At 39.6% G+C, this 23,269-nt stretch overlaps 1 protein-coding gene across 4 annotated transcripts in view; it reads right to left on the bottom strand.

Annotated features, from left to right (window-relative positions):
- JPH1 (junctophilin 1) overlaps positions 1-23,269 on the bottom strand; it is a 79,878-nt gene that overhangs the window by 55,552 nt on the left and 1,057 nt on the right. For all 4 annotated transcript variants that reach the window (XM_035277169.3, XM_035277171.3, XM_035277170.3 and 1 more), the window contains exon 2: positions 17,337-18,096. In XM_035277169.3, the coding sequence (XP_035133060.1) occupies positions 17,337-18,096 (760 nt within the window). The remainder of the gene's footprint in view (positions 1-17,336; positions 18,097-23,269) is intronic.

The following is a 23,269-nucleotide window of genomic DNA, read 5'->3' as shown; positions in this document are numbered from 1 at the left end:
CTGATCAGACACGGATGGGCAAGGAGTCCTCTCACTTAGGGACTTGCCACCACCAAAGATTTGCAGCTGGACTGTGCTCCAGACCAGCTTTGGAGCCTATGTAGATTCTCTATTACAAACCAGAGAGGGAGGTCAAACACAGTAAACCTGTGACAAGTTCCAGCAGAAACCAAGGAACGTAAAGACACAGATGGTACCACTGAACATAACACAAAACAGACCCTCAGCTCCCCTTGCTCTTGTTCTCAAGCCGCACCCAAGTGTGCTTCGCAAGACTCTTAACTCACTGTTCTTTGCCCTACTGACTCCATGCAGTAAAAATGCCCGGCAATGTACTCCCAGAGGTACAGCCCGAAACCACATGTTTGGGGCCTGAAACTAGCCATTGCAAAGTTTTCACACTGCTTAACTGGTAAGACAAGCATCTTCATTTCAACCCTGTGCTCATTCTTTTGCTCATTTTGCACATAACTAATAAAAACTGGAAAATGCCTTTTCTAAGGCAAAGAAAGTAACAGATGTGAGTTTCATTCTTTTATATAAATTTAGTCAAAGAGAGGCAGCATGAAGAGTTAAAGCTTTGACAGTGTGTGGCTATCTAGTTTGATGACTACTCTTATTATACCTTAAATACAAAGGATTTGCTAATTTGATTTTAGATGAAATTATGCAAATAGAGCAATTACATTTATAACCACAATTGAACCTTGTCTGGCATTTAACAGTAGCACAAAATAATTCTCTGCTTCTTTCCACACAGAGGTCACCATCTCTGCCTCTTCTTTAGAGATTTCTCTATTCCAGCCCCCTCTACTCACTTTCCTAATAATTGCTGTTATAAATGACACTGCCAATCTCTGATTTTGATTCATTCATTTCCATGGGAAGCTGCTAAGTGCTTAAGGCTTCAAAGTATTATTCTTACACAAAACTCACGTTATCTTTTTATCTTCCACCCTGGATGTCCATGAATCAGATTCACTATCTTCCTCCCCATAATGTCCCCATCAGCCTTTACGGTGCCACTTGTGCTCTTAGCAAATTGTACTCACATTCTTAGAATGTTAACTCCCTTGTATACAGCTGGTTGTTATACACAAGTTGAGCTTTCCTTTACAAATTTCGAGGGTCTAGTTCTTTATTACCTAGATTTATTCATGTCCTTTACGATCTCGTCCCCAACTTCTGCTACTTGCAATCTACCTTGAGCACTGTAAATAAAATCACTCTTCTCAGATGTTGTTTTGCTCCTGTTAATAACTTCCTCAGCACTCTGAAATGGTTTCAACTTGTGTGTTGCATAATACCCTGGTTAGTGCTTTTCAGATCCTTTAATAGTCAGGCACCCCTTATCTAATTGTCCTCTTCTCTTGCCATGACTCAGCTGTACTCGACAGCACTGCAATGCAAAATCCAGGTGGGTTTGCAAGACTTTTCAAAAGAGGATGAAGCTCCAGAGTACAAATCTGATAGAAGGGCTGTATCCAATGTCTCTACACCACTTTCCTAACTTTCTTACAACAGCATTCATTTTCAGAAATATGAGTAGTCACACCATGCTGTTCTCCACACATTTATTACCTTTCTAGATGTTTCTCCCGGTGGTGGGAGGAGGGGATGAGAGAGCTGTTTGCATATGAAAGATCCTTTTTTTCAGGTTCTACTGGCAATTCGAGTCATTACAGAACATCAATCCAGAATATCAGGAGATTAAACAGGCTATGAAGCTAAAATTAAGACTAACTACAAAAAGCCACGAAGACGACACTGTCCACAATAATGAACACTGGTGATCTTTACTGCCTTTGAGGGGGTTTCTTCCTCTTCGGGCTGGGCGTCATTAGGTGGGTTCTCCTCCTTCCACCTGGTAAAACTTCCATCCACTGTGACAAATCTTGCCTTAGCTTCCCTTCAAAATGTTGCCCAAGGACCAAATTCTTCACAAAGTCATTCCAGATCAACTCTTCCTGGCACCACAGACAGTAATCATATCGGGACCTTCTCTATTCACCCTGTCTCTCTAATAGTTTTCCCTCTTTCTTATTATTCAGCATTTCTTTAGGGTGTCAAGTTTAGCCTAAAGCTGCCTCCTTAAATATTTTAAGTTCAGCCTAAAGGTTTCTCTGTACATCATGAACTATAACCTGAGTTTTGGGCCAACCATAGGGGGTCAACGGTTCAAGCCGTGTTGGAATAAGGCAAATGATGAGCTGTAGCCAATCGGCTGTTTCTGGACCTCATTTTCCTTTTTCTGTCTATAAATTTTCTTCCACTGCGCAGCTGCACTGGAATCTCTGAACCTCTTCTGGCTTGGGAGGCTCCCTGATGTGCGAATTGTCCTTCGCTCAATTAAACTCCGTTAAATTTAATTTGGCTAAAGTTTTTCTTTTAACAAGGGCCATAGAGGCTGCTTATGGGGAGTGGGGAGCTTGTCTGACTCTTGTGTTTTTGTTGTTGCTGCATGCCTTCTATTATATTTCCCTTGAAACATATTTAACATGTTATCATTGGGCGTTGAATACAGGGGCAACTCTGTAACTGTTACAAATATAGCAACTCTAAAGAAAACTTTTAGATAATAAAGTTTAGCAGCTGAACTGTAACACCACAAAATTGATTCATTGCTAACAAGTTTAAAGAAAATAAAAAGAAAACCCCTTCAATATGTTCGTCTTGCCCTCATTTTCACTAATGGAATTAAACATTAGTGACTACTTTAGAATAACATTTCAATAGTTCCAACAATGGGCTGTATTCTGATCTACTGAAGAGTCAGAATAATTTTTCAAAATGCTTTTACTGTCAAATTTATGCAAATTACCATGAAACAAACAAACAAACAAAATATCACTAGGATATAGGCAAAGTAAAAATTCTCTGGAAATGCTTTATAAACAAGTCAATCCACTTCTTTGTAATTCCTAGAAGACCAGCCATTTTGACATTTATATAAACTATAAAACCTTCATGGAATGTGGCAGAGCACTAGTAAACAAATACAGCTGACTGAATTGCTTCACGTTATTTTTTAACTACCTCCCATGTGCATTCATATTCTCTGACTCTAAGCTTGTGTGTGTGTCGGGGTGGGGGAAGGGGGTCAGGCCCACCCATTTTCCTCCCTTCACATCTAGCACAGTACTAAGTGTATGAGTATTGATAATACTTCTGATATAAACAAGAATAACTGGTAAGTAAGTTGTGCTTGTGGAATGTTTACTGGTACTTTAAAAATGGTTTTAATTTTGGTTAGAGGGTCCTAAACATGATCTTGTTCCTAAGAGTACACAGTAGGACATTTTCCCTTTCATACAATCTTCTGATTGTGGATAAATCTGGAGTTGGAAAAGTAAAATGTCAATGATGTCTCACTACATTTACTAATTGAATACTTTCTATAAGAAACATTGGCATTGTTATGTGAAGCCAGGTTCAAAAAACAGGCAAAAGGACAAGAATTCACAGAAGAATAGAGACCCAAACTCAGGTTTTCTGTGACAATCTGGTCTAGTTTCCCACTTCCTTAATCGTTTTATTGATAAGAAAGAAGGCTGGGTATGATGGCTCACACCTGTAATCCCAGCACTTTGGGAGGCTGAGGAGGGCAGATCACAAGGTCAGGAGTTTGAGACCAGCCTGGACAACATAGTGAAAAACCCCATCTCTACTGAAAAATAAATAAATAAAAATAATAAAATAAAATAAATTAGCTGGGCATGGTGCAGCTTGAGTGTAATCCCAGTTACTCAGGAGGCTGAGGCAGGAGAATTGCTTGAACCTGGGAGGCAGAGATTGCAGTAAGCTGAGATGGCACTATTGCACTCAAAAAAAAAAGAAGGAAAGAAAGAGACTTAGAAAGATTACTTGCTTCATATGTTTGAAATAAATCACCCATATACTGGAAACGAGTTAACCTTTTTTATTAATCTTAATAGGGGTATTGGAGTATCAGCCACACAACATCTCAGACTTGCCTCTGTTCCTAACTCACTACTTGTATTCCATCAGGTCCTGCTAATTTTATCCCTTATGTCTCTGCCACACCTGACCTCAACCAGGACCTTTTATCTCCTCCTCCACAGACCAGGCCTCCACTCCGCACCACTGAAATTCTTTCTCCATGAAGCAGTCAGACCATCCATTCAAAGGCAGATGGCTCCCTTCTCAAATGCCTTTGAAGACTCCCCAAAACCAAAAGTAGAAAATATGACTCCTAAACCCTGGCAATTTTGTTTCCTATCATATCCCTTCCATGCAAGTACCAAATTTTAGTGTGCCCAAGAATAACCTGTGAAGTTTGTAATAAATGAAAATTTCTGTACCTCATGCAAAGAAACATTAATTCAGTACTGGGTGGAGGACTAGAGAATTTTAAGTACCCTTTGTGATCTGCTGCAGTGGGTGGACATCACTCCTGGAGAAAGCAGTCTTCCACTATCCAGCTGGTTGCAGGAACTCACACTGTATACTTTCATTCCACTCTACCTTTGCTCAGGAGCTTCCTCCCGTATGCAACACTGGCCACTGTTTGCTCCCTAATTTTGACTCATTCTTCATCCGCACAGGCTCGGTCTCATCCTGCAAGCCCCATATGCCCTCAGTGTTCTTCCCTCTTTTTCATTTTCATAGTTTTTTTTCTTGGAATTTACCATGTTATACTGGCCTTGTCTTTTTATAATTGTTTGGTCCCCAAGATTTGTGGCTATTGAATGAACAATGTCTATTAAATGAAACAGTGGCCAAATGAAGTCTATGACTAAATAATACCGTTCCTGGACAGATCTTCTTTTATGAGCCTAAGGAGAGTACATAAGTTCAAAAAAAAAATTCCTATTCTAATTCTCAAAGTCCAGTGGAGGGGAAAGGCTTGGGGTCTGATGCTGTTGTGTGCTTGCTATGTGAATTTTCTATGCCTCAGTTTCCTACCAACTCACAGAGTTGCATGGGCATGAGACGAGATGACAGATGTCAAATCCACACAGCAGGTAAACTACTCAAGAGCTGTTGGGTCTGTTTGTGTGTGGCCAAAAGGTATCACCCAAATTACTATCTTCAGGCCACAAGGAGAGAACAATGTGTACCAGTGCATAACACACTTAGGGGAAACCTAGCAGCCTCTACATTGTTTCCCTATCTGGAAACACTGCCAAAACTTTCATTTACTGCAAATAGCTAACTTTAATGTTTCTGTATACAAATACTGCTAATAAGATCCTGCTACCACCCAAAATCGTACCTTACAGACTCTATGTAGAAATAATTTTTTAAACTTTTTAAGGAAGCCACTAATAATTTTCCCCTTTGCATTATAAAATTCATATATGTATTTTGTATGCTTTATTGATAGCATTCCTATTACCAGGTGTAAAATAACTTACTGGAAGAGACATTTTGTTTCTTAATGCAGTCCATGCCTACTATGGACCTTGAGTGTAAAAAAAAGGACTGACAGAGCTTAGGCAAGGAGGGGGACAAGGGAGAAGGCATTCAAGCAAGAAGCGCTGCTGGTGCAAAGAGCTCCAGGAAAGTGTTGGTGATGAGCTCACCCCGAATGGGTCACAGGTGCCTCTTGGTGGGTCCCTCCAGTCTGCAGTCCCACAGCACCTGCCAGTTGCACATTTGCTTTTAATGACAGGTTTTATTTCTTATTCATTTCTGTATTCTCAGGGCCTACTGTTGTATTTGGACAGAGCTGGCACTAAATACACGTTTGCCAAATCATGCTTCTTTAGCATAATAATTTGTGAGAGTGATATTTTGTTCTAGTAGATTGCCAAGAGAAAAAAAAAAACAGTCCAACAGAGCTTGCTCACTGGGTAGGTCCCTTGAGCACAAATCTTAGAAAGAATAACCTCACAAATTCAAGAATAGAAATTCAGATACCTGAATTGCATTGCCATAAGGCAACAAATTCCTAGTCACTTAATGTGAGAACTGATTTACTTGTACTTCTTTTTCTTTGAGGTGGAGTCTCACTCTGTTGTCCAGGCTATAGTGCAATGGTGCTGCGGTCCTGGCTCACTGCAACCTCTGACTCCCAGGTTTAAGCAATTCTCCTGCTTCAGCCTCCTGAGTAGCTGGGATTACAGGCATGTGTACCACACCTGACTAATTTTTGTATTTTTAGAAGAGATGAGGTTTTACTATGTTGGACAGGCTGGTCTTAAACTCCTGACCTCAAGAAATTCGCCCATCTTGGCCTCCCAAAGTGCTGGGATTACAGGTGTGTGCCACCACGCCTGGCCTACTTGTACGTCTTAAAAAGAGCTGTGTCTATATTACATACACAGATTTTCTCTTTCTCTGCAAGTCCCATAAGAATCGTTTTCAGGGATTGGCTCCAAGCTCTGCAAGCACAGCTCAAATCTCTGAGTTCCAGACCTATCTTCCCTCATTATCTTTTGGGCTAAAATCCAAACTTATCTTCTCTCTAAATCTTTCCCTTCCTGTCTGGTATCCTTCTGAGTAAATAGTACCACTATCCATTAGTTGTCTAAGCCAAGAACCTGGAGCCAGTCTGACTCTTCCTTTTCTCGGCTTACCACGCTTACCCCACCAGCCATGGGTCCTTGTGAATCTGCCTGGGAGGCTCTCATTCAATCATGTGCTTCTTTCCATCCCACTTCCATGGCTTAGCCCAACACATAGGCTACCACCTAGATTACTAGTTAGCAAATAACTATTTTTATTTTTAGAGACAGGGTCTTGCTCTATACCAGGCTGAAGTGCAGTGGTATGATCACAGTTCACTGCAACCTCAAACTCCTGGGCTCAAGTGATCCTCCTGCCTCAGCCTTCCAAAGTGCTGGGATTAAAGACCTGAGCCACTGCGCCCAGCCTGTGACTATTTAATCTGTCTCCAGTTTCTCTACCCCTTACTCTCCCCAATCCCTATACCACCTTGCAGCCAGAGTGATGTTTCTAAAGATAATGATGTAATTCTGCCTAAGACCTAATCAATAGCCTTCCCCTATCCTTGGGATAATGTCCAAACTCCCCCTTATAGGTTCAAGAAACCCTGCTCATCTCTCAACACCCTATACCTAGTACTCTTTTCCAAGCATACTGCACATTTTACTGGACCCCAAATACACATGGTCCATTGTCCTTTCCATCCACCTCTCTCTTCTGGAAAACACCCACACATCCCTTGGTTCTCACTCTGGATGCAGCCTACAAGACTCCTGCCTCTAGCCCTAGGCTATGATCAAGTCCCTTAGGGTTACCTAACAAAGGGGCTGATATCCAATGTGTAACAACTGCTTTTTCATCTGTCCTAACCAGACATCGTGATGAAAAGAATTAGGTCTTAATCACAATTTTACATTTCCATAGTATATAACAGATTAATGTAACTAAGAATGATTAGAGTTGGTAATTCATTAAGAACTGAACCTTATAAAATGGGCTGGGCTACCATCACCCCTACTAGGGTATTTGGGTCTTTACAAAGTAATCTTTTAGTCCACAGTTCAACTGACTTTCAAATCACTTGACTGAGCAGCAAGGGGGCTGGGGTGAAGGTAAGGCCCTATCATCTGAGGCTGTTCCGTTCTTACCCTTGAACCCTAAATTGCTGGCTTCCGTGGGTTATCTCAACACGTCAAAACATGCTCCCCATGTGTATCTCAAATGCTTCCCTAATGGATGGAAGGTGTGAAATCTTGAAATAATACTTCAAAAATGCTCCCATGCCAATTTAAAAAATGACATTGATAGGGATTTCTAGATCAAGCAACTGAGATCAAAATTCTATTGACTGAATATAGTAAAAGTCACCAAAATTTTTGCCATATTTAAGTTTAAAAATGTAAGAAAAACATAAGAAAATTATTCATTAATCTCTGACAATCTATTGTATTGAAAGTGCTAGAAAGTGAATTAATATATTTTACTTGGCTTAAACAGCTTCCTTTTGGCCCATGTGGAAGTCCTAAGAAGATTGACTTCAAAGAGTTATACTATTTGAAAGCCAATCTTGATTCCTTACATATTAATTAAATTTTTGAGAAAGAAGCTTATTTTGAATTTAACATATTATACAAACAAATGTGAAGCACCAACTAAAACAGAAAGGTGAAATAATTAAAAGCTGATTTGACTTTATTCTCAAGAGGCTGTTGTACTAAAGCTGAATGACTTACATAAATACCTTTGGCATTTGTTGGATCCTGTTCCTAAACACAATGTTCATATTTCATCTATAATAAGAAAAGCATCTCAGAGATTTGCAAGGCACTAGTCTTGCAAGCATCCAGTTTGGTGTCTTGAGTAAAGTGAGATTGGCAGAGTCAGCTTAATCCATAATGGAAAGTTGTGAGCAGGGTGCTTCGGCTGCCTGGCAGCTGCTGCTTGGAGAAGTCTACCCGCTATGGCAGTGTGCATGCAGAACTCTGCCACTGGCTTAAAAACAGAGTTTCTCCAGGTCAAAGCTGAAACTCACACAAAGCATACAGGATAAAATATGAATGCAATCCCATCTTTGGGGGCTTTCCAGAAAACACAGGAGTAGGATGGTTTTCATTACAAATGATGCTATACTAAAAAGAAATTGCTGCTTTAATTCTTCATCTTTATGCTATTGAGAAAGAGTCATATTTCAGGGCCTATAAGCTGGAATCTGTTGAAATTTGTACTATCTAAGAAAGATGAGGCTTCTACAGTTAAAACAGGGTCAATATGTGTTCCTAAAACCTGGTTGATCATCATCTTGGAATTTTATTTTTCCCTTCCAGTCTTCAGTGCCAGCTTTCACTAAGTAGATCTCTGCAGGACTGTATATTGTCTCATATCCCATTCATAACATATAGAGTGTCTTCTCCTTGTCCTCCCTATTTAATCAAAGTGGAAGTCCATGCCTATACAATTTGAGTTTTTAAAAAACATGCTTTTAATGGCTTAAAAGTCTACAGAACTGTGCGACCTTCCCATTTATTATGGCCCAAGACAAATTTTAATTACATCTGTATTCTATTGAACCTACTTGTTAGTCACTAAAACATATGTCCATCTCAATGCCTCTGAGTGTCTGAATGGGCCTGGACTTGGGAGAGAGGGCTGGAGAAAGAATTTTTTTTTTTAAATAAAGATCTTCAGAAACAAGATACCCTACGGAGTTTTTACAAGGCTGTCATAATGCACAGTGTTCCCATGTTATGTATAATGACCTGTTGCATGGTGAGTGATATGACATCAGAGCTGAAGGACAGGAGCTAGCCAGAGGAGTTTCTCTGTGCTCCCAAGTCACAACTCTCAGTTCTATTATATCCAAGCCTAACCCCTTGCTTGTGGGGGCAGGACAGAGCTGGCACCTAGGTCATCTTTCTGTTTTCAGCTGCTCCCTTGGCGCATGAATAGAGAGAATGCTCAATGACTGCTCCTGGATCCCTTGATATGGATAATCATGTCTTTCCTTAATCAGCCACGAAAAACTGTGAGGAAGTTAGACAAGGCACCCCCCTTTCTCCCATGGGAAATGGACATTCTTTGATAAAGAAGAGAAAAATGTATTTGAAAACTATATGTTCAATACAAAAATTATAAAGGATAAAAATATAAAAATAAAAGGATGATGATCTACAGTAACTTTTGTTTTTTTTGAGACCTCGCTCTGTTGCCCAGGCTGGAGTGCAGTGGCGGGATCATCATTTGCTGCAACCTCCGCCTCCCAGGTTCAAGCGATTCTCCTGCCTCAGCCTCCCGAGTAGCTGGGATTACAGGTGCCCACCACTATGCCCAGCTAATTTTTGTAATTTTAGTAGAGACGGGGTTTCACCATGTTGGCCAGGCTGTTCTTGAACTCCTGACTTCAAGGGATCTGCCTACCTTGGCATACCAAAGTGCTGGGATTACGAATGTGAGCCACCGTGCCCGGCCTACACTAACATACTTTAAGGTAAGACCTTTATTATCCTGTTATCTTCAGAATAGTACCTTGGGCATAACTTGATATAAATGAATATGCCATTTCCTTGCTCACTTTTCAGTCTTAAAAAATAAAATTGCCTGCTGACTTCACACAGCTCTGGGGCTGGAAATGGGCTGCGTTTTGATACAAGCTCATGTCTGCACACAGGTGGTCAAGCTCGGTAGATTTAACTCTCTTCCTTTTGCTTATCTCCATTTCTACTTACTAAACCTTTCTTCCCTTCCTGTTTCCTTCCTCACTTCATCTTTACCTCCATCCCAGTTTGGCTTCTTGGTCTTCTATCAACTTTCACTTAAGAAAATGGTACTTCTAGGATTGCAACATTTTATGAAATATCAACTACTATGTGTGGTTTACAGTTTACAAAGACCCAGGATACTCTCCCATTCAATCTTCAAAACAACCCTGCCATGAAGGGTAAGGTAACCAATGCTCCCTGTTCACCATAACTTTTCTGAACTTCAGAGTCTGGGTGTTTCAACCACGCCTCTGGAACCACTGGTTACCAACAGGTGCAAAGAGTGACAGGCAGCCAAGGTGCAGATACGGAAGAACACAGGTAGCAGAACTAAAGAAAATAACTAATGCTTTCCTTAGCAATAAATGCCCACATTTTCAGGTGATTTTGTCCTAAAATTTCTTTAACTATTTAACGACTTATTCATTAAAATGACTTAGAAGGCATCAGATGGATTTTCTCTTCCCATAAAAATCACTTGTGCTAATTATTCAAAATTAAACAGGGCACCAGTAAAAGAAAAAAAAAAATCCACGGAAAAGGTGATCTAAATTTTGTTTAAAAATATAATACAACACTACCATTACAGTACAGACATAAAGATAGCTTATAAACAGCTTTGACTTGCAAGAGAGAAAGGAAATCCCTCTGTTAAGGAGAATTTAAAAATTTCAAAGTCTTGGCCCTTTATAATAACTTAGCAAAGAATGGGCTTTTTTTCTAATATTGGTAATAGCCAGTGTTCTATCCCATCTAACTTTATGTGTTAAATTAAATGATATTGTTTGAGCCTAAGAAAAATGACCCCCATTCAAGAAAAACTTTCAACAAAAAAAAAAAAAGCTCCCACATCCTGACATATTACATGTTTTGGTGCTATCAAATACGGAAGCTAAGCCAATGTTATTGCAGTCAGGGTAAGCTGACTTCCTGGAGTTTTCACATCTAGAAGGGAATCTCTCATACAGATCACTGACTAGCTCAATACTTATGAAGAATGGAGATAAGAGTTTGGCTTAACCTGATGCCCTTACTCCCGGGTTATATCTCGAAACAATGTTGACTTAATTAAGGAAAAGGATACCCGTAGCACACACTTTGGCATTTTCTGCATTCCTTGACTACTGTCAGATTACAGCATGATGAATTATGAAAGCTAAGTTTCCATCTTTAAAATGTAGTTTTACCCAGAAAAACCAAATTAGGAGCACTGCCAGTGGTCATACCCAAAGTCGTGAAAATTTAATTAATTAATTCACCAAATATTTACTAGAGCACTTATTAACATGCCTTGATCTAAGCTTGCTGCTGGGCTTACAAAAGTGAGCAAAGCTGACTTCAGTCAGTCCATCCTTCCCAATCTAGTTGGGGTGAGAGATATTCAACAAATATTGTAAAATTAAATGTCAATTTAGACCAATGGGGGAATTTTAGACTAGAAGTGGGCTAAGAGGAAGTGGGTTGAGGAAAACTTCCTCTAAGAAGGGACTTAGGCTTAAAGCAGAGTGAAGACCCAGCAGCCCGAGGAGCTAGCCAGGGGGAGCAGGGACGGGGGCTGAGACCTCCCTTCCAACAGATAGCAAGCTGCCATGGTTGAATCATTCTGAGTATGGAAAAGTGGGGAACATCTGCATGAAAATGCAATATATCCTTTTTTTTATACAAAAGTATGGAGAATAGTTTTTAAAAATTCTACAGGAAAAGTATGTCTCATTTTTGTATTTAAGTCCAAAGTTGGCAAACATGGCATCAGATCTTAGTTCTGGGCTGGACAGGGGACAGAAGAGGACTCCTTCCTAAGATTACATGTCTGGGTGTCCCTATTATCACCTGAAGTGGCAGCAATGGTCAGGGAGAGTTTGGCAACAGGAGCAGCCAAGTCCCATGTGACCGGCTACCTATCCCCATCACTGACACTTCCTGGCAGTACTGGAGCCTGCCCAGCTGACTACCAATGAGCTTCACTAGCTTTAGTGGGGGTGATCAGAGTTTGCCAAAGTCTACAGAATGGAGCAGTTACCTACTAACTTGCTAACCTCCTCACTTTATAGTCTTTTTTCTTAAAACAAAGCCAATAAAAGCAAAGGCTTGTGGTTCTTAATTGCTTGAGGCCAGCTCTCTCCCACCCCCCTACATCTTCCATATTCTTGCAAGATAATTATTTCTTCCAATACTTGGATCACACTAGGCTCTGTCCACACCTCTTCCTAAGTGATCTGTTCATTTCCACAGAAGTGGGGCTCTCTACCGGTCATCTCTTATTTGCTTTCTCACCCAAATACCTTACTTTATAATTCTTTCTTAGAATATTTTTCTCAAGTAGTGACATCTTTGAATATCCCATTTAAGGAATTATTGAGACAAGAGTCAATGGATTAAAAATTGACCAAATGAGAAATGTAGTTGAAATGACAGGAACAGCTGAAGGAATTGAGGAGGCAAAAGCTAAGGGAATGAAAACTGAATGCTTAAGAAACAGAACGGAAACAACAGGGACGGTGGGGTGATCTTAGGCAGAGCCTCAGTACCTGCCTCTGAATGCGAGGGGCTTGGACCAGATGCTCTTTCTTGCCCTTTCCAGATCTGAAATTGGAGGCCTTCTGTCTCTTCTACCAAAACAGATTCTGCCTATATTATCTAAAATGTAAATTCAGCATACTGGGGGAGCCAATTCTAAATTATAAGGCTCTAGTTATAGGTTAGGGCTCTGATAAAGCACGCCAGGGACTCAAAAGGGTCTGATTGGCCAAGTTACCATCAAGGGTACACACTGACAAAGGAAAGGTCATGGAGCTTGGGCTTAGATACTAGCTCCAGTCTCCCCAGTTCTAACATCTCTCTCTCGGAGTAGCATCTTCACCTAAAAGCAGAGATGCTAGGATCCCAGGACTAGAGGTGGTATTGTCAGCTACTGGCATGGAGCAGCCTTGGTAGCTGCTAGGTACACTAATTTCTTAAGATATTTAGAGTTGCTCTCCCACCCTTTGAACATTTCTTAAAAAAAAAAAAAAAAAAAAAGGTCGAGACCCTTTCTCAATTCCAGGTTATGATTTATATCCTTAGGACCAAGACAAAAGGGAAATAAAATTTTGTTAAATCTTATAAACATAGTACCTTTTGGAGCAGAGCACAAGCCTAAAAATAAGTTCCAGGAGTCAGTAAAATTATTAGCTTTCCTATGGTCTTGACTCTAAGTGCTAACCTGCTACAATCTATCAACTCTGTATCTACTATGTGACATCTACTATCTACCCTTATGCCATCCCGATAGTTTTTGACCTGTCAGAATTATACAGATGCCCATAATAAGCCTTCGGAAATAAGCCTTCTGCGCGTGTTTACTGGAGAGCAACACAACTCCCTCCTCAGAGAAGCAAAGTAAAGATCCACAGATCTACTATGCTTTCGTGAATCTCTGGGCCAAAGATGGTTGGTTCTGTGTCTCTTGGAGACATTATTGGAGAATATAATTGTTTTCCTTTAGAGCCAACTTGAACCTTTGCTTCAGGATAAAATAGAATGATGGTACAAGGGTGGGCCCATTTCCCTGGGACTTGAAAAGCAAATAAAAGTCTCTAAAGCATAAGTGACAGAAATGGAATGAAAACATTACAGGAACAGTGGGGTGATCTTGGGTAGAGCCCATGTCCCTGCCTCTGAATGCAAGGGGCTTGGACCAGATGCTCTCTCTTGGCCTTTCCAGATCTGAAATTGGGGGCCTTCAGTCTTCTCTACCAAGCCATCCTCCCACCTCAGTCTCCTGAGTAGCTAGGACTACAGGTGTACACCACCACGCCTGACTAACTTTCTTACTTTTTGTAGAGATGGGGTCTCACTATGTTGCTGAGAAACAGTGATTTACACTACCTGGGTGGACAACTGAACAGTCAATAACTATTCATTGATCATCTCCGTTTGTTGCTAATGATGAATTAGTGACTTCAATAGCAGTAGCTGCCAAGAGACTTAGTTTCTAGTTTTTCTTCTGTCATCATTGGGCTAGGTGGGAAGAGTGTCATCTTATGTTTTTAAATTTTCAGTAGTTTTAAAAACAAAAACACTGATAACAGCAACCATACAAGGGTCATACAGATGTTCTATATGGACATTTTGTAGATATTCTGGCATTAGAAAGAGCCATGGTTTATGACAATAATGTAGCTAAAAGTCCTATCCCCCAGGCAGCAAATCTTAAGAGAATGTTTTCTTATTTTTAAAGTTTTTAAAAGAGTGTAGAACTCAACACTCAGAGCTATTTTAAGGGGAATGTCATTCCTTTAACTGCTTTCTCCAAAAACAAGTTATGAAGCTCTAATCTGAAGTGTTCATTGTGTCATAGCAAGGAATCTGGGAAAAGGACTAAAACAGTGAAACTGAGTAAAATACAGAAGGTTAATCGAATGCTTTTATTTTTAATTTGTTGATTGTGTCATCTGAACAATATTTTATTTACTGTGGTAAGAATACTTAACATGGGACCTACCGTCTTAACAAATTCTTTTTTTGGTTTTGTTTTTTGGGACAGGGTCTTGCTGTGACATGTGAGCAGGGGTGCAGTGGCACAGTCACAGCTCACTGCAGTCTCGACCTCTGGGGCTCAAGTCATCCTCTCACCTCAATCTCCCAAGTAGCTGGGACTACAGGTGTGTGCCTACTACGCCTGGCTAGTTTTCTTATTTTTTGTAGAGAGGGGGTCTCACTATGCTGCAGAGATTGGTCTTGAACTTCTGGGCTCAAGTGATCCTTCTGCCTCAGCCTCCGAAAGTGCTGGTATTACAGGCATGTACCACAGCACCTGACCTTGACAAATTCTTAAATGCACAATACAGGATTTTTAACCATAGGCACAATGTTGTAGTGCTGATTTATAGAACTTACTCATCTTGCACAGCTGAGAGTTTGTATCTGTTGAAAAATAACCCTCCATTTTCCCCACCCTACAATCCCTGGCAACTAACATTCTATTCTATGTTTCTATGAGCTTGACCATTTTAGATCAAGCGAAGTCACTGCAGTACTTGATTAAGAGATATCATGCAGTATTTGTTTTTCTGTGACTGGCTTATTTCATTTGCATAATGAATTAAGCATTTTAAACACAGCTAGGTGAAATCTTTATGAAATAACGAACTGGCTAAAAGTATAAGGTCTTAAACTAAAGATCTCTTAATTATAACTATATAATACAGTATTCTCAAATGAAATACTAACCCCAAAAGACTTTCAACAGAGAGAACATGGCTAGGACCTGGGTGATAGTTTTATAATACTAGCCTAATCAAAGATCATCTGTGCATTGCTAGTCCCTTTCTGTTATACAAACTCCTCCAATGGAAACTAATCATAAGAATAAGTCATTTGTTGAAGTGTTCTGCACAGGTTCATTTTTCACCTGCCAAGACTGATCTGCCTTTAGCATATCACTAAGTTGTAAGGAGAAAATGACATGGAAGAATCCAAGTGTGCACTTAAAATTAAGGCTAGGGCCTAACAATATATATCACTAGCTCTGCAAGTAAGCTAGCAAGATTAGATGCGCTGAGTATCTGATCTATAAGCAAAATGAAAAGCAAAGTAGATCCAAAACTGCCATCTAAAGTAAAAGAGGCCTGGTAGAGAAGACAGGAGAGATCCTTCATCAAAGTTTGTGCTGATCAACAAAAAATATTAGCCTTGAAATGGGATTAGTTTGGGATAAAAATGAAAACCTTGAGGCCTTTTAACGTAATATATATAACATAATATACATCTAAAAGTAATGCAAAAAATGCAGCCTTACTTTACTTTGTAGTTCTTAAAAAATAAGTAGGGGCAGTTAAAAAAAAAAAAGAACTCTAGAAGTACCAAGTTGAATCATATGATGTCACCATATTTTTTGTACATTTAAAAGTTCAGTGGAAATTTCATATGGCTAACCAAAAAAAACGGGGGGGGGGGTTCATTAATCCAATGCCAAGAATGAAAACCTGAAGACATGCTAACATTTTGTGGTTCTGAAAGGACATTTACTTGTGTGGAAGAGTATTATTCAGACAGAAACAAGATTTTTAATATTCGATGCTAAATTTATGCTTCAAGTCTTACAAAGCTGTGGCTAGTCAGTACCCACTTAAATCAGCCTAAAAATAAAATTTCCATTTATAACCACACCTTTTTTTTTTTGGTCTCACCTATGATATACTTCCCTAATAGAACTCTATTCCCAATAGATTACTCCATCCCCCTTGCTGGATACCTGAAACCAGCTATTAATGGTAAAACTTCAAGCACATAGTCCTTCTGTGCCCACACATACACCCCACTTGTCAATCTATTATTCACTGGCTTTCTCCTACTCACTCCAGCCTTTCTCCACTGCTCTTCTTTCTTCCAACGTTGGCACATTGAGAGTCCCATCTGTCCATGTCAGGTTCTCTCCACCCCTTTCCTTTTAATACACCAGTGACCTAATCTCTTCTGCATAGAATGTGGTGATTCTTGTGGGTCTCTTTGCCTTTCCCATGTAGCTCTGTTGTTTTAAACATTGTTTTTTAAACATTGTTTAAACATTATTTAAACAATGTTTAAAATAATGCATGCCAGATTTTGTCATGTTAGTTCCCACTTTTGACACATGAAGATTTTGGTGGCTGTCTCGAAATCGATTTCACCTCTAAGGTTTCAGTAAATAGAATAAACTGTATAAGCTAGGATAAGTATACATACCTCCAATGTAAATATCAGAATAAAGGTACACATCTATACTAAGTATGTTTCTACATGGATTGCTATTTTCTTTTGGTACACAAAACACAGTGCTTTCTATGGCAGCATTTCAGAGATCCTTCTTTAAAAATACAAAAAACAAAAGAAAACAGTAACTTCCCTGGCTCACGAAGATGAGCACAGGGTCTCAGTGAACTCCCTCACGCTGTTAAATATTAGAGAAGTAATTCAGAATAGGAAGGGGAGCTTAAAGTGTCTTCGACATTATTTGATGATGGCAAGTTTCAGAACAGTGCAAGTACATTTCTGATTTTCATTCTACTGTGTGCAATCATTTTTCACCTTTGATTTTTTAGCAGTTCTAGAATGCATTTAGCAATGCCACCTGCAGACAGACAAACATAATATTTGATACTCCATTGTTCTGACCGAACTGGCAAAATCGCCCACCCTGCATTTACTTACCTTGAATTTGCTATTTCCACTTTGGTTCTCGCCATGGCAGCTGCCCTTTGGGCGCCTTCAATTGCTCTGTCCACCTTCTCCCTAGTTTTTGTATGTCTTATTGGTATAAGCTGCTTCCTTATCCCACGGACCAGAATATTATTTTTGTATTTTCCCTCTTCTTTGGAGCCGTCAGGAAACACGGTACAGCCATATCCATGCCTCTTGTTATTTGCCCACTCGCCTTCATACTTCATGCCATTGGAGCGCTCGCTCACGCCAAAGCCGTTGCGCTTGTCGTTCTTCCACTCGCCCATGTAGGTTTCCGTGGTGGTGGCGTCCACGTGGTCTTCCACTGGGCAAAAATCACAATCTACATCGCCGAAGCTGATTGTGGAGTTGGCATCGCTGGAACTAATTCTGCTCATGGCCGCGTCGCTGCGGACAGAGCTGCGCTTGCTCGAGATGGAAGACTTTGATTCGGACTTGCGAAGTTTCATGCTTCCGAGAAGGGAGCCCCTCCGGAAGAGGCCGCCCTTTTTCTTGCCCGCGAGCTCAGCGTCTGCGTGGAAGTTGAGCACGAAACCGCCACGGGTGCCGGCTGGGCTGTCGGTGGCGGCCGCAGCATCGTGGAGCACGCTGCCATTGCTCTGCTCGCTGCGCAGCGAGGCCAGCGAGGTGCGCAGCGGTGAGCGGATCACCGTGGCCATGCCGTAGGGCACGCTCTGGCGCACGCCGTAGCCATGCCGCATGCCTCCGGCCCACTGGCCCTGGTAGGTACCTTGGAGAGACCGCAAGAAAGCACCGTGTGAGCAGGGGGCAGAAGCTGCGCGATCGCCTGCACCATCCAGCGCACCTTGGCGCAGGCCTGCCCAGGGTCAAATCTGACCCATTCCAAGTCAACCCTGGGGATACTTTGCATCCACTTGTGAATGTCCCCCCCTCCACCGTAATTCTGGGTGTAAGGATTTAATGTCATTGTATAGAGTTTTCCAGTACTCAGATATTTTTTGCTTTTCATTAAAAAATTTATATATTTCAGAGGAAAACCACTACTTTCTAATACAAAAAGTTGATACTGGGAAACAACATTCCCCTCTGAAATTAATGCATTAAAAATTCCTCTTAGGAAGACAAGGAAAGAGGAGAAGAAATGAATTCTATTTGTAAGTTTTATTCTAAGATTACTAATTTAGCTGGAAAACTCTAAAAAAATGACTTTTAGGTCTACGTCAGTATAAGAGTCCAAAAAGCACACAGGCTTAAATCTGAATACTTGGGACACAGTCATCAAATGAACGTCTAAAATTTTCCATTACATTCAGCATGTCTTTTTTTAGTGTAGAGAAAACTGTTGAATATTTAGGATTATTATTTGAATTTGGGTGAGCGTTTTTGAGCTAAGAGTAAATTGAAAACCACAATATATATTATATATTTTGAACACAATGAATTATTATGAAAAAAACTGAGCAATTTAACATTTTTGTGCTTCTAAGTGAAAAGATCAAAGCTTTGTGCCATATCACTTGCCCAATCCCTGCATCCTCTATTTCCCCAGCTGCCACTGCATTGTGAATCACGGCACAGACTAGAAGCATCCTGAGGGCAGGAATTAGTTCATATGAGAACAAAAAATTTTCTTGTGTCCTGTGGTCTGTGTTTGTGGACTGAGGGTGTCTGGTGACTATGTTGACAGTAAAAAGCTACGGTGGCTAAAAAGTATACCCTTTACCCTTGGAGAAACTGATATAAGGCCAGATGAAATCTTCCACTATTAGCATTTTGGATTTCATCTCAGAGGAAAGGTGTATTTGACAGTATCCATTAAAATGTTGTTGATACCAGATCACTTTGTCAACAAATATTATGCTTTTTCAGGATAATCTCTAATCTAAACCATTTGTTCATAGTGATTTTTTTTGCTACTAAAATAAGCAAAGACATTAAAAAGTAACCTGGTACAAGTTTTAAAATAATGTAAGGAGGAAATGAATGTTAAATTAGGGAATTTAGAAGTTTCTTTTCAAAATCAAGGCCATTTCCTTTAATTAAGAATAAATTTTAGTTTACAGTATCCCTCAAAAGAAGCTATCTGGAAAATTTTAAATGTAATTACTTCTGTGTTTTTCATAACAATTCACAATGTCATAGAAAATAAATCATGATTAGTCTGTCTTGACCTCTTTCCATTTCTGATTGTATAGATCTACCCTGCAGTCACTTTGTATTTTATATTGCCATGTACAGATTTCCACTGAATGGCATATATTCATTTTTAAAACACTAAGCAAAAATGCTAGGTTTTTTTTGTTTTGTTTTGTTTTGAGACGGAGTTTCGCTCTTGTTACCCAGGCTGGAGTGCAATGGTGTGATCTCGGCTCACTGCAACCTCCGCCTCCTGGGTTCAGGCAATTCTCCTGCCTCAGCCTCCTGAGTAGCTGGGATTACAGGCACGCGCCACGATGCCCAGCTAATTTTTTGTATTTTTAGTAGAGACGGGGTTTCACCATGTTGACCAGGATGGTCTCGGTCTCTTGACCTCGTGATCCACCTGCCCCGGCCTCCCAAAGTGCTGGGATTACAGGCTTGAGCCACCGCGCCCGGCCAAAAATGCTAGTTTTATGTAACCGTTTTAATAATGGCTGGTTATTTCATCGCACTTGAAAGTTAAAACCATAATGACTCCCAAGTCAACAGTTTTGACCAATTGCAAGATTGCCTTCTCTTTTTGTTCATTCTGACATATGTGACATAGGCAATAGTAGATATACAATGAAATACTAAGTTGGTCTGGTACTCTGAATGTCATATTCTGAGTAGATGTGAAGTATTAACCTGACATCCATGAACTTTTGAGGAGGTGGATGACCCATAGTTTTCTCCAAAAGATTAACCCAAGAGGATAAGATAGTCATGTAAAACATTTCAGGCTGAGAAGCTTCCTACTGAATACTGGCCATCTCCAAATACCATCATCTCAACAGGAATGGGAATGGAATTACTAGGAAATTTTGACTTTGACTTTTCCTTCGCCTCTATAGGTAAAATTTAAATTCTAGGATGAAAGTTATATAATCTGGCCTGAATGCACTAAAATAAATCACCTTATTTTTAATATTTTGTTGGTTAAACGAATACTATAATCATATCCTCCTAACTTTTGTCTATAGTGACAAGTTAATTTTGCTAGAACAATTTGCAGAGATGCTGTTTGATATCAATAAGTATCTGTACTTTTTAAAAACACAACCATACCATCTTCGTTAATGTCTAACACTGATGGAAAATTAACAGCTAGTTTCCTTAAACTGTTATCTCCAAAAATAAGACTAGTACAGTATTTAGAATTTCCAAAAAAGTATGGCTTGAAAATCCAAGCTGTTTAAGGCAACAGCAATAATTAGAAAGTTTAAGTCTCTGCTTAACTGTCAAATAAAGAAGGGAGGACAAGAGCATTGGCCACATTCCCCTCCGATTTTGTTAAATCACAGTATATGAAAGAATTCCTCCACAGAATTGTTAGAAACCAATTACAGTCAAACTGTTAGCAGTTCATCTGAAATTTAAAATAGGTTTAGTTTAGTCAATGAACCTAGAAATAAAAAGGGCCGATTTCTTTATGAAGCAGGTGGGTTCCAACTTCTTCCTGCTGCTCAAATAAAGTTCTAATTAGTTCCTCTTGATTCCTAAAATATAGATGCAAATTTCACAAGTGTAAAAATTACTTTTACCAGTTTTAAACTGTGTTCATTTGGGAGCTAATTTTTTAGATCTAGTCATTTTAATTACACAGTCTTGTAGTGGAAGTCATCCAGCTTAGGAGTTTTAGTCAAATTTGCACTTGGCTATGCCAAACCTAAGTTTATATGCTACGAATGGGTATGTGCAAGAATGCATCTTGTTAACAAAACATTTGTGTTTTCCCAGATATTTTCAATAGTTTATGACAAATGAAAAAAAGTACAGATCAGAATTAGCACAAAAAATTCTGGGCACTTATACTTGGATTTAATGAGTATGACAACTTATTGTTAATATTCATGGGGTTTCTATTTCAGCCACACTTCACACGCAAATCACTAATAAAATAAACTGATACTTCTCACATGGAATTACTGCTTCCTTTCTCCTCCAGTTTAATGTCACCACAAAATACAGGGAATCAGATTTTCCCTGAATCTGATACGGAGTGTACAGGAATGGACATGTGGTGGTGGGGAGAGTGGAGACAAAAACAAGCTAACTCCTTAGTGAGAACAGGCAAACCCAAGCTAATTTTTTAGTGATATTCCTATTTTGGCCAAAACCTTTGTATGAAATAAATTATAGCAATACCCTTGCTTTAGACTCCCTTTATGATTGAGAACTTTCTAATGAAGTAATATGAGAGACAGCAGAAAATCCACTAGCACAGAGTAGACATTCAAGTGATTTTTAAGGTTTTTCTTCCTAACTAGTGTATGAGTTTTTTGGGGGTAGAAAAAGAAAACCACAGTACCACCCATGGTGAAGCCAAATTTTAAGTTTTTTTTTTTTTTTTAAAGTTTATTTTAAAACTGAAGGCAGATTATTCATAAAGTCATTCCGGAGACTTATTTGGGCTTCTATGACAAGCACACAGACGGCCTCTACTGTGCTATATATATTTTGATTACTAGGTATAATGAATACCCTAAACCAAGAGTGTGTTTAATGAATAGCATCTTTAAAAGGAGACTATTTTAAATCTTCCAAAACTGAAGAGGGCCATCCCTGGCCTTCTTAAAAGGTTATAAAATGATGCATGCATTAAAAATAAAAAAAATTTTGCCTTCTGCTTTTAAGCATGGAATTTAGTTATACAGTAGAGCTGGGCCCTCCAATAAAATCCAGTCACAAAGTAACATATTTATAGGGCTGTCAACCAGGCATTTTATGCCCATTCAGAACATTTAAGGGTCCCAATTAACTAGTGTGAAACTCGGGACTCATACAGCCCCACAGAAAAGTATTAGAGAAAGTTTTTCTCTTTTAATCCATGAGAACCATATGCTTTATTTATACTGCAGGATGAAAAGATGTCCTTTTTAGCAAGTCCTACCATTCTGCCATTTTGCATTTGAAACACAGCCCAAGTGTTCTAAGTGAAGTGTACAAATTGTGTGAGCTTTTATATAAGCAATGGTATAAATGGGGCTGCAGTGGGCTGGAGAAACTTTTAATTGGATCCCTTTAATTTCCTCCAACTCTGAGCTGCTTAATTCCAAAAAGTGATATTGCCTCCTACAGCCCTTTTCAATTAAATATGATTATGTTTATTATAAGGAAAAGCACTTTACTAAAGCATAAGCCATTCATGAATATCTTTCTCAGCGTATTACACAAGGAAATTCAGCAGGTTTTGACACCTGTTTCAATAATGTATACCTTTCCTAATAAAAGAGGAACTTCTGTCCTGGAATATACACAATCTCTTCAGCAAATATTATTAAATACTAAAATAAGGTGATCTTTGTTCACAGCCAGGCATACCGCTTAGGTCATACATAATGCAAATTATCGTTTCAGTATTGCCATTCTCAGGAGTAAAGTAGCTGCTAGGAACACACCTGTCAACTGTATTTTTTTTAAAAAAATATAGACCTCCTTGCCCATTTCTAAAATATTTTTCTAGTAATTTGTCCAAGATCTTCAGGTCAGCAAAGACTGCTATGCTTTTCATGGACGACCGATACTGCAAGGAACGGAATGAAAACTAGGAACTCACAGGCTCTGAACTCCACCTGCATCAGGTGGCCTTTCCGCTCTCATAACTAGGACATTTCCAAATGCACCCCCAAATAAGGTACAATTCCCCAACATCCTAGTTACGGGATTCTGGCTTCTATCTTTAGGCTACTAGAGGACCAGAAGCGAAATACGACTCCACGTGAAACCAATCCGGGGAGCGGTCAGCACTGACCGCCAGCCTC

This window comes from Callithrix jacchus, chromosome 16, assembly GCF_049354715.1.
Source record: "Callithrix jacchus isolate 240 chromosome 16, calJac240_pri, whole genome shotgun sequence".
Taxonomy (NCBI): Eukaryota; Metazoa; Chordata; class Mammalia; order Primates; family Cebidae; genus Callithrix; species Callithrix jacchus.
The sequence above is the reverse complement of the archived record's forward strand: the minus strand, read 5'-3'. Positions and strand labels throughout refer to the sequence as shown.